The sequence below is a fragment of the Bos mutus genome, chromosome 9, assembly GCF_027580195.1.
Source record: "Bos mutus isolate GX-2022 chromosome 9, NWIPB_WYAK_1.1, whole genome shotgun sequence".
Taxonomy (NCBI): Eukaryota; Metazoa; Chordata; class Mammalia; order Artiodactyla; family Bovidae; genus Bos; species Bos mutus.
In genome coordinates, this window is record NC_091625.1 from 94,531,343 (window position 1) to 94,545,673 (window position 14,331).

General features: G+C 42.7%; 1 protein-coding gene across 5 annotated transcripts in view; it reads left to right on the plus strand.

Annotated features, from left to right (window-relative positions):
- Positions 1-14,331, plus strand: part of TULP4 (TUB like protein 4) — a 200,684-nt gene that overhangs the window by 64,029 nt on the left and 122,324 nt on the right. For 2 of the 5 annotated variants that reach the window (XM_070376950.1, XM_070376951.1), the window contains exon 3: positions 6,091-6,198. The exons of 2 other annotated variants lie outside the window; for them this stretch is intronic. In XM_070376950.1, the coding sequence (XP_070233051.1) occupies positions 6,091-6,198 (108 nt within the window). Of the gene's footprint in view, positions 1-6,090; positions 6,199-10,693; positions 12,085-14,331 lie in introns of those variants that run through there. One more of the 5 variants, XM_070376954.1, reaches the window with a different exon arrangement.

The window sequence follows — 14,331 nt, forward strand, 5'->3', positions numbered from 1 at the left end:
CACCTGTGATGACGCACCTGTGCTAAGTGACAGAGCTGAGACGGCGCCGGAGCCCCGCAGACTCCACACTCTTAGCCTCTCAGAAAATGACCCTTGTTTTCAGTGCTCATTGTCTTCTCCGTGCTCGGTGGTTTCAAGACTGGTTTCTGTGGTTCACTCTGCCTTCAGGTTCTAACACAGCGGGCGAGAAGGGCCTGGGGACATCTCTGCTGACCCTGAGGAGGGAAGCATTGCCCGGCTGCGCGGGTGCTCACCCGAGCCCTCTGGTGTCTGCCCTGCCAGCTCCCCTCCTCTCGCCGTGTCTGAGCCTCGTCCCTGAGCTTCCCCAGGCTTCCTTCTCCTAGGACCTCTCTGCAGGCACTCTGTTCTGTGAAGCCAGTTGCCACCCTCCTCCACTTTCTGTCTTCATGTGCCGTGGTCTGGGCTTCTGGGTGTGCTTTCATGCTCCTTGTTTGAAGATGATTTCTAAGAAATGGATTAAGATCATTTTTATTTTGACATATTTTTAAAAGATTCTTAAAGACATAAGATGCAGATTTATTTTCCCTAGACAAAACCCAGAATATAATTTAATTATATTTTGTTAAGAAAATAGAATTTGTCAAAATAATGGCATTGTTCATATTTTCCTTTAGCAATTTGGTTTGTCTATTTTTTTTCTCTCAATAGCAATAAGTGATCATGCCTGAAAGTAATGTAGACACATGGGAAACTATCCTTTGAGTGTATATTTGCTGAAGAGGATGAGAAAGGGATGTGGGTACAAGACGGTAATTTTTTTGGTAACAGCCTCCTAGGGAAGCAGCTACAAGCTTTATCATGTCAAAGTGAGAGCGAACAAGAATGAGATTATTATTGAAGTCTGGGAAAGAAATATTTCTTTAACTCTTGGGAATCTGTGTTCATGATTTATTAGTAGCTGAACCTATGGATTCTCAAGCCAGACAGCTTGGGTCTGAGCCAAGCCCCGTCTGCATGGTGTGGGACACGTGTGTACCTTCAGTGTGCTGCGTTGTTTGGTCTCCAAGGGATCACACCACCTGTCACCTGAAAGCGTGCTGGTGACCAATAGGTGTGACCCACAGACAGTGACATAAAAGAGCTCTAGTTTTAGTTTTTGTTTAATATTGTTAGATCATTGTCCTCGGATGTCTTACCCACTCTGCATTTCCTTCTGAAGCTGGCACAGTGGAGCCACAGCTTCTTGGCTAAGATTGCATGAGTTGGCCTCTCAATTGTAGAATATGGGAATAGAATGTGAGGTGGGGGCAGGTTGAGGGGTTAGGAACAGGATGGGAGGTACCCCAGCTAAGGGGTTGGGGAGGCCGAGCTTGTGGCAACAGTTTTATTACAGGTGTGATTCTGGGACTTTGGGCACCTCATCTGTGTGAGGTTTCATATCTGCAAGGCATCCTTGACTTTGTCTCAAGCAGAGCTTGCCCATCCTGTTGGCTGCTGTCCGAGTCCGCGGGACAGCTCAGGAATGGATCCGTGTGCCCTGGCAGCAGGTATCACATTCTGTAGGAGATTTTTGTCTAGTGTTGATCAAAGTCATCTCTCTGGGATGTGGCCTGGGATGGGTGGGGAGGGTGCAGGTCAGGAGAGAGAGCCTGGGAACCTGTGCTGTGCATCCGCTTGATGTTTCTAATTGGCTCCATCCACGTGTACTCAGTCATCTCTGACTCTCTGCTTCCCACAGACTGTAGCCCACCAGGCTCCTCTGTCCATGGGATTTCCTTTAGGAATTCTTCCTGTAGGAAAGAATACTGGAGTGGGTTGCCATTTCCTTCTCCAAGGGATCTTCCTGACCCAGAGATCAAACCCTCATTTCCTGCAACTCCTGCTTTGGCAGGCAGATCCTCTGAGCCACCTGGGAAGCCGGCTCCATCCACATGCTTGACCGCAAACTTCCAAAACAAATCCGCCTATGTATGTTGCTCAAGACTGTACTGCTGAGGGTTTTTATCAGCCTCCTGGCCACCTACATTTGGTTTCTCTTCCTAACTGTTGCTTCTGTGTAGAATTCTTATTGACATTTGTTTTCTTCACTTGGCCTAGTTAGATTTGGTCAAATAAAATATAGAGGAAAGAAACTGTCTTTGTCCCAGGGACCTTTAGTTTTCCTGAAATAATCCTGTCTAAACTCATGTCCAGCCTTCCTTTCTCCTCCCTGTGTATAATCCCTAAAACAGTGTTTCAAGCAAAAGCAAATTTTGTCTGTCTTGGCTCAGTGCTTCTCTTTATTTCCTTCTTATACCTTTAGAGTTAAGGAAGAGTTTGTTAATCAGAAGGTTAAAATAGAAAAATAAATAACCTTGAAAATAACATTGTTGTCAGTAAAGTTTATTTTGTAAACTTCTTAGTATCAGAAGTAAATGTTTAAAGGTTTTGTTTATTCGATGGTGGTTTAGTTGCTAAGTTATGTCCACTCCTGAGACTCCATGGATTGTAGCCCACCAGGTTCCTCTGTCCATGGGATTTCCCAGGCAAAAATACTGGAGTGGGTTGCCATTTCCTTCTTCAGAGGATTTTCCTGACCCAGGGATCAAACCTGCATCTCTTACATTGCAGGTGGTTGCTTTACTGCTGAGCCACCAGTGAAACCCCTGTTCATAACATGCTATACGTTAACTTTTAGGACTTGGAGATTGATTTTATTCATACAGAGTTAGAAAAGAGAAGTGTAAAAGCCTTTTTGTTGTCTCACCATTCTCTTGATATTTTCACAATTTTGGGGATTTTATTTTTTCCCCTCTTCAGGAAATTTACTACAGATGGGATTTGTGGCTAATTAGAGAGTCGGACACGACTGAGCGACTTCCCTTTCACTTTTCACTGTCATGCATTGGAGAAGGAAATGGCAACCCACTCCAGTGTTCTTGCCTGGAGAATCCCAGGGACGGGGGAGCCTGGTGGGCTGCCGTCTATGGGGTCGCACAGAGTCGGACACAACTGAAGCGACTTAGCAGCAGCAGCAGCAGAGAATTACTTAAGCAACGTGACCAAAGAGCTCTTGTCTCTAAGGCCTTAAATATTTCTTTTCCTTAATTAAACCTTAAAAAAACCTAATTATCTACTTTATTTCCAAGATCAAAATCACCTTAGGGAAGTCAGAATCTGTAATGTTAATTGACATTTTTCTCAGGGAACAAATACTTGTTTAGGAGATCAACAGCTCTTTAAAATTAAAAAATTTAATATATATTAGATCAGTACTGTAAGAGAAATATAACATGAGGCACATGCATAATTTGAAATTTCCTAGTAGCTACAGTAAAAAGTATAAAAAGTAAAAAAAAAGTGAAATTAATTTTAATAATATATTTTGTGTGTTCAGTATGTCTAAAATATTTCAATACATAATCAGTATAAAAACTATTAATGGGATAATTTATCTTCTTTTTCATATTATGTCTTTGACATATGGCACTTCTCAATTTGTATTAGCCACATCTCAAGTGCTCAGATGCCTCATGTGGCTAGCGGCTACCATGTTGAGCTGCATTGTTTTGGACAGTAACTGTGGCAGGGCTGCATGTCTACCCCGGAGAGCTTATTAATGTATGACTTAGAACCATGGACAAAAGGCATTTTAAAACCTTTTTATTTGGAAATAATTTCAAACATACATAAAAGTTGCAAGAAAGTTAAACTCTTCTCAGTTTGACCTGTTGTCAACTTGTGCTTGCTTGTGTGCTGTGTGTGTTTGTGTATTTCCCCTCCCAAACTGTTGGAGAACATATTTCTTGCTTTTTGACCCCAATATATTTCAGTGTATGAATCCTAAGAATAAGGACATTCTCTCACATAACCACAGTGGTACAGTTACCACTTTCAGGAGACTTAACATTGATTTGGTGTGTTAATATATTGTTTTTCTTCCCTTTTCATCAGAATTTTTTCTCTAGTACAGAATCTAGTTTAGACTCACAGACTGGATCAAACCCACATTGCAGGCAGATTCTTTTTGTCTGAGCCACCAGGGAAGCCCCCGTTATGTATGTTTAGACCCCTTTAATCCGGAACAGTTCTTGAGTTTTTCTTTTTTCCATGTCATTGACGTTTTAGAAGAATATCCTTTCCCCTCTCTCTGCACTTGGGGTTTTAAAATTCAGGTTAATTGTCCATAGCTGACTAACTTATAAGTACTACTGGTGGAGGCTCATGGAATCTGGTATCTGTCTGCCCCTCATTGCTGATGTTAATTTTGCTCACCTGGTCAAAGTGTTGTCCAGCTTCTCTTACTGTGTGGGTACTGTGTTTTTCCCTTGCATTTGACAAGTGTTTTATGGGAGGATCTTTAAAACCATGCAGATAGCCTGTTCCTTATCAGAATTTTCTCCTTAGATTTCTCATCGATTAATGTTCCTTGCTTGAGCCATTTTTTATGGTAATAGTTGCAAGCCCCCACCTCCCACACCTGGTGTGCATATTGAAGTGTAAATGTTCTTAATTGCTTGGATTAATTCCCCTCTGCTCTTCTTCAGTGTGGGTAATTTATATGAAGCACAGTTGGGTTTGTTTCAGTTTTACTTTGATTTTTGGAGTGTTTCCTCTTTCTGTTCTTACTGATTTTATGTTTTGAATATTCAAACATGAAAACCATATAAGAACGTCTACCCAGAGAACTGCATTCCTTCCTTTATCCTGTCCATTCCCTCCGTCTGACTTCATTCTTTTTTACTTTGTTTTTCTCTTATCTTACCTAAAAATAAGCTTGTGTGTATGTATGTCTATATATATTTATAATGTTTCCTTATTGTCTCTTCTTTCTGTGACAGAAGAGCATATTATATATTCGTTTTTCTCTGTTTTATTGAGATATGATTGGCAATATTGTGTCAGCGCTAAGTGTGTATATGTGCTCTTTTGTACCTTTGCATTTCTGCTTACCAGCATCTAGAAGCGCTCCATGTCAGCTCACGCAGACTGTCCCAACGGTGCTCCATTGTGTCTGTGTACCAGAGTTTATTTGAACAGTGTCCAAGTTTGTGTGTTCAGAGAGTTTTCTGTAGTTTGTAATTGTAACTAATGCTGCAGTAAATAACTTGTGCATGTATATTTTCATATTGTTGGAGGTATATCTTCAGGATAAGTCCTCAGAAGTAGGATTGCCGCTTTGAAGTGTGAAAACATAAGTCGTTAGATTTTGCCAGTTGGCCTCCTGTGGTGTTTGAACCCTTTTGCATTCCCAGTAGCAATATAGGAAAAGACTCCTTTCTCCCACAGCTTCACTGAAACTTGTGCTAATCTGCTAGGGGACAAGTGGTGACTCAGTGTAGTTTTGATCTGATATCCTTTATTATGAGAGAAGTCAGACATCTTTTTAAATATCTATAGGCCATTTTAGGAGAAGGCAATGGCAACCCACTCCAGTACTCTTGCCTGGAAAATCCCATGGGTGCAGGAGCCTTGTAGGCTGCAGTCCATGGGGTCGAGAAGAGTCGGACACGACTGAGCAACTTCACTTTCACTTTTCACTTTCATGCATTGGAGAAGGAAATGGCAACCCACTCCAGTGTTCTTGCCTGGAGAGTCCCATGGACGGAGGAGCCTGATAGGCTGCAGTCCATGGGGTCGCTAAGAGTCGGACATGACTGAGCGACTTCACTTTCACTTTTCACTTTCATGCATTGGAGAAGGAAATGGCAACCCACTCCAGTGTTCTTGCCTGGAGAATCCCAGGGACGGGGGAGCCTGGTGGACTGCCATCTATGGGGTCGCACAGAGTTGAACACGACTGAAGCGACTTAGCAGTAGCAGCAGGCCATTTTATGTCTTATAGTTGTCTAGTCACAGTGTCCATTTTTCTATAGGATTTTTGATCACTCTGCTGTCTTTAAATTTTAAAAGGTCTTTGTGTACTGCGGATATTAGTCTTTTATTTGTGATAAATATTGCAAATATTTTGCCCAGTTTGTTATTGATCTTTTTAACTTTTCTTATTATATTTTTTGTCATACAGAAGTTTAAAAAATGTTATCTGGTCAAATTTATCAGTCTTTTATTGCATCTGGATTTTTGAATCAGTAGTTAGAAAGCCTTTTTATATACCTCAGTTGTAGAGAAATTCACCCATGTTTTCTTTAGGTTCAGGAAGACCCGTCACAGAGTACTGCTCTTACAGAAGAAGTCAGCGCATACTTTGTCCTTGCTGTGCACTCTGTCATCCATGGCTTCCTTGCAGCAGGACAAATGGTAATTATGAACTCTCAGACTTCACAGGGAGTTGGATTTTGAACTCCTTCTACAAATAGATAAGCGAAAGAACAGAGAGAACCATTCGGGATAAGTTAGAATTTCAGTCAGTTGACAGAATTGAGACTGTCACTTATTTTCAAAAACTCTGTGTTCTTCCTCTGTTTTGAGTTAGTTCCAACACCAATCTACTGCTTCTGAGATTCTTGTCTGTTAAGTGGGTCCTTTTGTTAAAGGTGGTTTCTTCCTGATTTCATAGGGTGTCTTGCCAAGTCTCCTTGACGTCTTAGAGCTCTGTGTGTCTTAGCACAGGGCAAGGTTACCCGGAGAGCAGTTAACGGCCATGACATTTCTTAGCCGTCCTTTGTGATCCTCCCCCTGCCGAGGAGAGGCTTAAGATATGATCACCTGTATGTGTGTGGGGATGTGTGTGTGTGTGTGTGCAGAAATCAGTCCTCACAGCCCTTTCTTGGTAGAGATTTGTGTGAGAGGCCCCCTCTGCAGTCCAGAGGCTGGAGAGGGCAGCTTCCCTCTGCTACCAAATCGATGAAAATAATGCTGTAGTGATTCCTTTCTTTAACAGTGAAGAAGGCAAACCAGGCCAGGGAGCAGCAGCAAGTAGATGCTGAGGCCTAGGGTCTGAAAGCCCTCTGTGATTCCTGATGGGTGGTGCAGTGGGAGGGGCCCTGGGTTCTGTTCCGGCTCATGGTCATTCAGGTGTGATTGGCGGCCACTTCTTTCTGGTTTCTAATTTTCTTTATCTGAAAATCAGGTGGTCTCTAAGAACTTGCCCAACTCCAGGTTCTAAATTCTTGTAGTGTCTTTTAGTTCCTACTTTAATGTAGTCCCCAAAACCGTAAGCACTTTTGAGTCCTTTATTCTTTTTTAAAAAAATTATTCACTTCCTTCTAAAATTTTCTTTTTTTAATATTCTTAGTATTAAGAGTATTGCTCAGGGACTTCCCTGGTGGTCTAGTGATTCGAAATCCACCTTCCAATGCGGGGGACATGGGTTCAGTCCCTGGTTGGGGAGCTGGGATCCCACATGCCAAGGGGCAGCTGAGCCCACACCCCACAACCTCTGAGCCTGCAATCTCTGGAGCCCATGGGCCACAACTAGAGAGAAGCCTCGGCACTGCAACTAAAGATCCCTCATGCCCCAACTAAAGACTGGATGCAACCAAATAAATAAACAAGTATCTTTTTTAAAAAGAGCCAGAGAAATAAGAATTAAATAAAAGAGTATTGATCTGATAAGTTGATTGGTATTTGACATTTTGTCATTTCTGTTTGAGTGTAAGCTGCATGGGAACAGGGACTTGGCTTTAGCACTCAAAAATAAAAGATCGTGTGTTTCTTCTTGGCGTGTCATGGTTTTAGAAGGGCATTCAATTCTAGGGGCTTAGTAACACTGAGTTAGGCCTTAACGTTTCAGCTTTATTATCATATACACCAGTAATCTGCCTTTGTTTTAGTGTCCTAGGTTGTACCCTTTCATAACTATGACCAGATATCATGAAAATTCATTGTTGGGTGCAGAAAGGATGGAAGTGTTGCCTAATCCTTGCAGATCCATCCCAGTGCCTTGAAAAACAATGCAAAATGCGGTAATGAATTTATACTGAAACCACATTCAATATTAGTTCCCTCTGCCCCCAGCTTATGTTCTGCTGTTTCACTTGTATAATGGATTTCCTTCATGTCTTAAGAATGGGGAATTTAATTATTAAAAAGAAAATCCGTTCTCACTTGGTGTGACATTTATTAAGAACATTCGGCCCTATTGTTGAGCAGCTATCTTATTTCTCTTATGTGGAAAAAAAGCCAATTAAATTTTCAAAGACATGACCCAGAGCCAGATGTTCTCTTGAGGTAGCCCATGTCCCTTTTGTAATGATCAAAAGTATAAAGCAATTCACGTTGCCATGTAACAGTGGTTATCATAGATTTAGTTTAATTTGGAAGGAAATGCCAAGACTTTGTGTAACATAAAATTCATTTAAGCTCCATGGGCTTATAATTATTACTATAAATGGAAGTCTTCTTTTCCAGTATAGATTATGTCTGGAAAATCAGCTTTTCATATTTTTTCCTAGTGAAAGTGAGTTGTGGTGACTTTTTACTGTTGAAATTTTAAAAGATAAAAATACCCATGTAGGGCGTTCCCTGGTAGCTTAGTGGTTAGGATCCTGGGCTGTCACTGTCGGGGCCCAGTATCAATCCCTGGTTTGGGAACTGAGATCCTGCAAACTACAGCAACATGGCCGGAAAAAAAGAGAGAAGAATAAAAGACATTATATATGTGTGTGTGTGTGTGTGTGTGTAAATACCTGTGTAAAATATTTTGACCCTAAGTTTTTATTCAGTTCATTTGAAAAAATATTAGGCATCTTCTGTGTGCTAGTTGCCATGCTGAATGCTGTGGTTATAGGCGCGAACAAGATGAGCATAGCTTTTATTGATTATGATATATTTGGTTGCAGGCACAGGAAACTTACTCTTTTTTAATTTTTTTTTGCACTTTATTTTTTTATTTTTATTTGTTTTTTACTTTACAATATTGTATTGGTTTTGCCATACATCAACATGAATCTGCCATGGGTGTACACATGTTCCCAATCCTGAACCCCCTCCCACCTCCCTCCCTATACCATCCCTCTGGGTCATCCCAGTGCACCAGCCACAAGCATCCTGTATCCTGCATCAAACCTGGACTGGCGATTTGTTTCTTATATATTATACATGTTTCAATGCCATTCTCCCAAATCATCCCCCTGCTCCTTCCACAGAGTCCAAAAGACTATTCTATACATCTGTGTCTCTTTTGCTGTCTCACATACAGGGTTGTCATTACCATCTTTGTAAATTCCACATATATGTGTTAGTATACTGTATTGGTGTTTTTCTTTCTGGCCTTCTTCACTCTGTATAATAGGCTCGTTTCATCCACCTCATTAGAACTGATTCAAATGTATTCTTTTTAATGGCTGAGTAATACTCCATTGTGTATATGTACCACAGCTTTCTTATCCATTCATCTGCTGCTGGACATCTAGGTTGCTTCCATGTCCTGGCAATTATAAACAGTGCTGCGATGAACATTGGGGTACACGTGTCTCTTTCAGTTCTGGTTTCCTCAGGGTGTATGCCCAGCAGTGGATTGCTGGGTCATTGGGCAATTCTATTTCCAGTTTTTTAAGGAATCACCACACTGTTCTCCATAGTGGCTGAACTAGTTTGCATTCCCACCAACAGTCTAAGAGGGTTCCCTTTTCTTCTCACCCTCTCCAGCATTTATTGCTTGTAGACTTTTGGATCGCAGCCATTCTGACTGGCGTGAAATGGTACCTCATTGTGGTTTTGATTTGCATTTCTCTGATAATGAGTGATGTTGATCATCTTTTCATGTGTTTGTTAGCCATCTGTATGTCTTCTTTGGAGAAATGTCTATTTAATTCTTTGGCCCATTTTTTGATTGGATCGTTTATTTTTTTGGAGTTGAGTTGCAGGAGTTGCTTGTGTCTTATTGGCTTAAGGAGGTAGTGAAAGGACTGTGCTGGCTCATGGAACTGAGAACATCTAGGGGATATCCAGATGTGAGGAGTGGGCCTGGTGACTCTGTCTTTCTGCTTCTGTGTGTGTGGGCCTCGCAGGCAGGCTCATTCAACATGGTTGTCCTTGGCAACCTAGTTCTCACTCTGAAGGAAAAGAGAGACTCTTCTTCCCCAATGAAAGTGTTGAGTTTGACTCTTACACCACTCTTAAGCACAAGCTGGAATCAAGGTTGCCGGGAGAGATATCAGTAACCTCAGATATGCAGATGACACCACCCTTATGGCAGAAAGTGAAGAGGAACTAAAGAGCCTCTTGATGAAAGTGAAAGAGGAGAGTGAAAAAGTTGGCTTAAAGCTCAACATTCAGAAAATGAAGATCATGGCATCCGGTCCCATCACTTCATGGGAAATAGATGGGGAAACAGTGGAAACAGTGTCAGACTTTATTTTTGGGGGCTCCAAAATCACTGCGGATGGTGATTGCAGCCATGAAATTAAAAGACGCTTACTCCTTGGAAGGAAAGTTATGACCAACCTAGAGAGCATATTCAAAAGCAGAGACATCACTTTGCCAACAAAGGTCCGTCTAGTTAAGGCTATGGTTTTTCCTGTGGTCATGTATGGATGTGAGAGTTGAACTGTGAAGAAAGCTGAGCACCAAAGAATTGATGCTTTTGAACTGTGGTGTTGGAGAAGACTCTTGAGAGTCCCTTGGACTGCAAGGAGATCCAACCAGTCCATCCTAAAGGAGATCAGCCCTGGGATTTCTTTGGAAGGACTGATGCTGAAGCTGAAACTCCAGTACTTTGGCCACCTCATGCGAAGAGTTCACTCATTGGAAAAGACCCTGATGCTGGGAGGGATTGGGGGCAGGAGGAGAAGGGGACGACAGAGGATGAGATGGCTGGATGGCATCACCAACTCGATGCACATGAGTTTGGGTGAACTCTGGGAGTTGGTGATGGACAGGGAGGCCTGGCGTGCTGCGATTCATGGGGTTACAGAGAGTCAGACACAACTGAGCGACTGAACTGAACTATACTGAACTGATTGTGGACTTAATTGTGTGCTGGAACCTGAACCCATCACTGTGGTCAAAGTGAGGCAGTGCTCTGACTGGCCAGGCCCGAGCCAGGTGGAGGGAATCAGCCCTTTTCTAGCAGGAGAGTGGAGAGTAGGGAGTGGTGGTCCCAGGGGGAAATAAGGCTCTGCCTTGGGGCTCCCCAGATGGCGCCTAGTGGTAATAACCTACCTGCCAATGCAGAAGACACAAGAGATGCGAGTTCTGTCCCTGGGTCGGGAAGATCCCCTGGAGGAGGGCATGGCAATACATGCCAGTATTCTTGCTTGGAGAATCCTATGGACAGGGAAACCTGTTGATAGGGTTGCAAAGAGTCAGACAAGATTGAAGCACGCACGCGTGACCTAGAAGCAAGGGGTGAAAGCAGTCAGCAGTGACCGTTTTCTGCCTTACAACCTAGTAGAGCAAGATGGAATTTCAACAGCAGAGACCCTGAAGAGTGGTAGTGCTCTGATGGAAGAAACATAAGCTGCCGAGGGAACACCCAGCGGAGCGCTTCAGGATGAATCTTTCTTTAAAGTATAATGAATAACAATCAAAAGCAGACTCTTAAAATTACGTGTTTGAAGGACATATAATTTGGTGATGGAACATGGCAATTAACCCTATTTTGGACATTTTCAGGCAGAAAACCTGTTGAGTCAGTGCCTGGCTGGGCCAGGTCTCTGCTGCAAGAGGACTGAGTGGTGAACTGCCCCAGGCCACCGGGGCAGTGACCTCTCACGCAGTGTTCCCTGTGGTGGTGAACATCCTACGTTTCCACGTGATAGGGGCTGGTCCAGTGTTGTCACAGTGGAACAGCCACCTCGGTTGCACCTTCAGTGAGAGAGAGCCAAGTGGACTACACAGTGAGGTCTGCACGGGGACCTGAATCACTGCCCCTGTGATGGAAGAGGGTTATTACAGAACATGTCATGGAGAGCATGGTTTTGAGATAGGCCATGATTATGTGAAGGTTCCTCCTGACTGTGGGAGCCCTGCCTCACTTTGTCTGCTACTTCCCATGTGGCAGTCCCTGAGGACTTCTCTTCTCATGGAGGTATAAGCATTCCTGGATGGGTGAGCATTCCCCACACTCACCTGGAAGAACTTCCTGAGAAGGATCACAGAGCTCAGATGGGCAGTCATCCTTACCCTCATTTGGGAGGACTTCCTGAGAGGGATTGAAGAGTGCAGATGGGCGAGCATCCTTACCCTCACATGGAGGACTTCCGGAGAGGATTGCATAGTTCAGGGAACATCAGTGGCCAGGTGAGTGTATTTGAGGTCTGTCTGCTCCTGGACACTGAAACTGTCTTGGAGTTTGCTCAAACTCGTGTCCATTGAGTTGGTGATGCCATCCAACCATCTCATCCTCTGTCTTCCCCTTCTCCTCCTGCCCTCAATCTTTCCCAGCGTCAGGGTCTGTTCCGATGAGTTGACTCTTTGCATCAGGTGGCCAAAATATTGGAGCTTCAGCCTCAACATCAGTCCTTCCAATGAATATTCAGAGTTGATTTCTTTTAGAATTGACTAGTTTGATCTTGCAGTCCACAGGACTCTCTAGAGTTTTCTCCAGTATCACAGTTTAAAAGCATCAATTCTTTGGTGCTCAGCTTGCTTTATGGTCCAACTCTCACATCCATACATGACTACTGGAAAAACTGTAGCTTTGACCATATGGACCTTTGCTGGCAAAGTAATGTCTCTGCTTTTTAATACGCTGTCTAGGTTTCTCATAACTTTTCTTCCAGCAAGAGAAGCCCCTGCAGTGAGAAGCCCACGTACCTGTGAAGACTCAGCACAGCCAGTAAAGAAGTGTATTTTAAAAAAGAGTTCACCAAGTTTTAAAATAAATGCATATTGGGCTGTTGTGAGGACTAAACAGGACAGTGTATATTTATCTCATTTATGAAGTATCTGGTACAGAGTTTGACCCTGAGAAGATGCTCAATAAATGGTAACTGCTAGATTTCCTGAAATGAACAATGAGATTAAAACTAAGCTGTATGTTTTGGGGCCAAAACTTAAATTTGGGGATACTTCTTCACAGTTAGGGCTTCCCTTGTGACGCAGCTGGTAAGGAATCCACCTGCAATGCGAGAGACCTGAGTTTGATCCCTGGGTTGGGAAGATCCCCTGGAGGAGGGAAAGGCTACCCACTCGAGTATTCTGGCCTGGAGAATTCCATGGACTATATGGTCCATGGGGTCGCAAAGAGTCAGACACAAGTGACTGACTTTCACTTCACTTCAGTAATCATGTGATAAAATCATCAGAATACTGGTTTGCTAGGCAAACACATACAACCATGTGTCTGCTGCCAGGCCACTTCCTCTAAGACTGCTGCTCCAAACCAGCCCTGGGAGATGGGGGAGATGGACCCACTGCATCAGGGGAGGTGGCAGGACTCGCCCAAGGCTTGCTCACAGCTGACCCGGGAGAGGTAGGAGTTGTGCGCAGGCTGTACTCACATAGGTGCGTGTACCTTGGAGTTGCTGGCAGGAGAGTTTGTGCTTCATGCTTGTCTGTGAAGGGGAGGAGCTCTGACTCCAAAGGTGAGGCCTTGTCTTATCCCATCATAGGGCTGAGCTAGAATAGTCAGATCATGATTGAAACGGGGCCCAAACTGATGTTGTGATGTAGCTTCTCCACACTTTGGCTGGGTTAGTCATTGTACATATGCTGCTGCTTTCTGCTGTGTTTCTAACCAAGCAAGACACAAGTCAAGTTATTGCTGAAAACATGGTGAGCCAAAGAGTAAATGCTCTTCACTGTTTTTTTTTTCTTTTTAATCTGTGAAGACAAATAGTTGAACTTGAAAATAATAATAAAATGAAGTACATAGAGAAAATCATAATAAAATTAACTGTGTGAATGTTTCTATCACTTCTGTTTGTTTAGCTTTCTGAATATAAAAAGGATCTGTCATTTCATACCTCAGCTTCTTTTAGTACTTAAAATCCATTATTTTGAGTTCTAAAGGTTTATAGGCAGAGTATTTTAATGAATTGAGATTGGTCTAGACTTTAAGCTTCTGCTAAAGCAAACCCTGATTCAGTCACTTCTTACCTTCCTTCTTACCTAAAATATAAATTTGGCTTCCATTTCTCATGGAAGGTCTTCCCTCATGACTGAATTGTTATGATTCATAATTCTCTGATCTCTGCTACATGCTAACCTGGCAGTGAACTTTAATGCATGTGTATCACAATTTGGATGTAAAATATGACCACAGCTGTAGCAAACATGCAAGATAAAGTTCATTATGAAATTCCAGAATGTAGAAATGTAGGGTTTTTTTTTTTTGCTTCTGGCAAATAAATTTTTGTTTTACTTTTTTCTGAAATAAGCCATTACAATAAATTATAGTTTGTGTAGCTTTAAATGAATTGGAAATCCTATTCTTCTGCACTGCAAGGGTAGTTGACATTGATAATATGATCCTAAGACATTGGAGAAGGAAATGGCAACCCACTCCAGTATTCTTGCCTGGAGAATCCCAGGGACGGAGGAGCC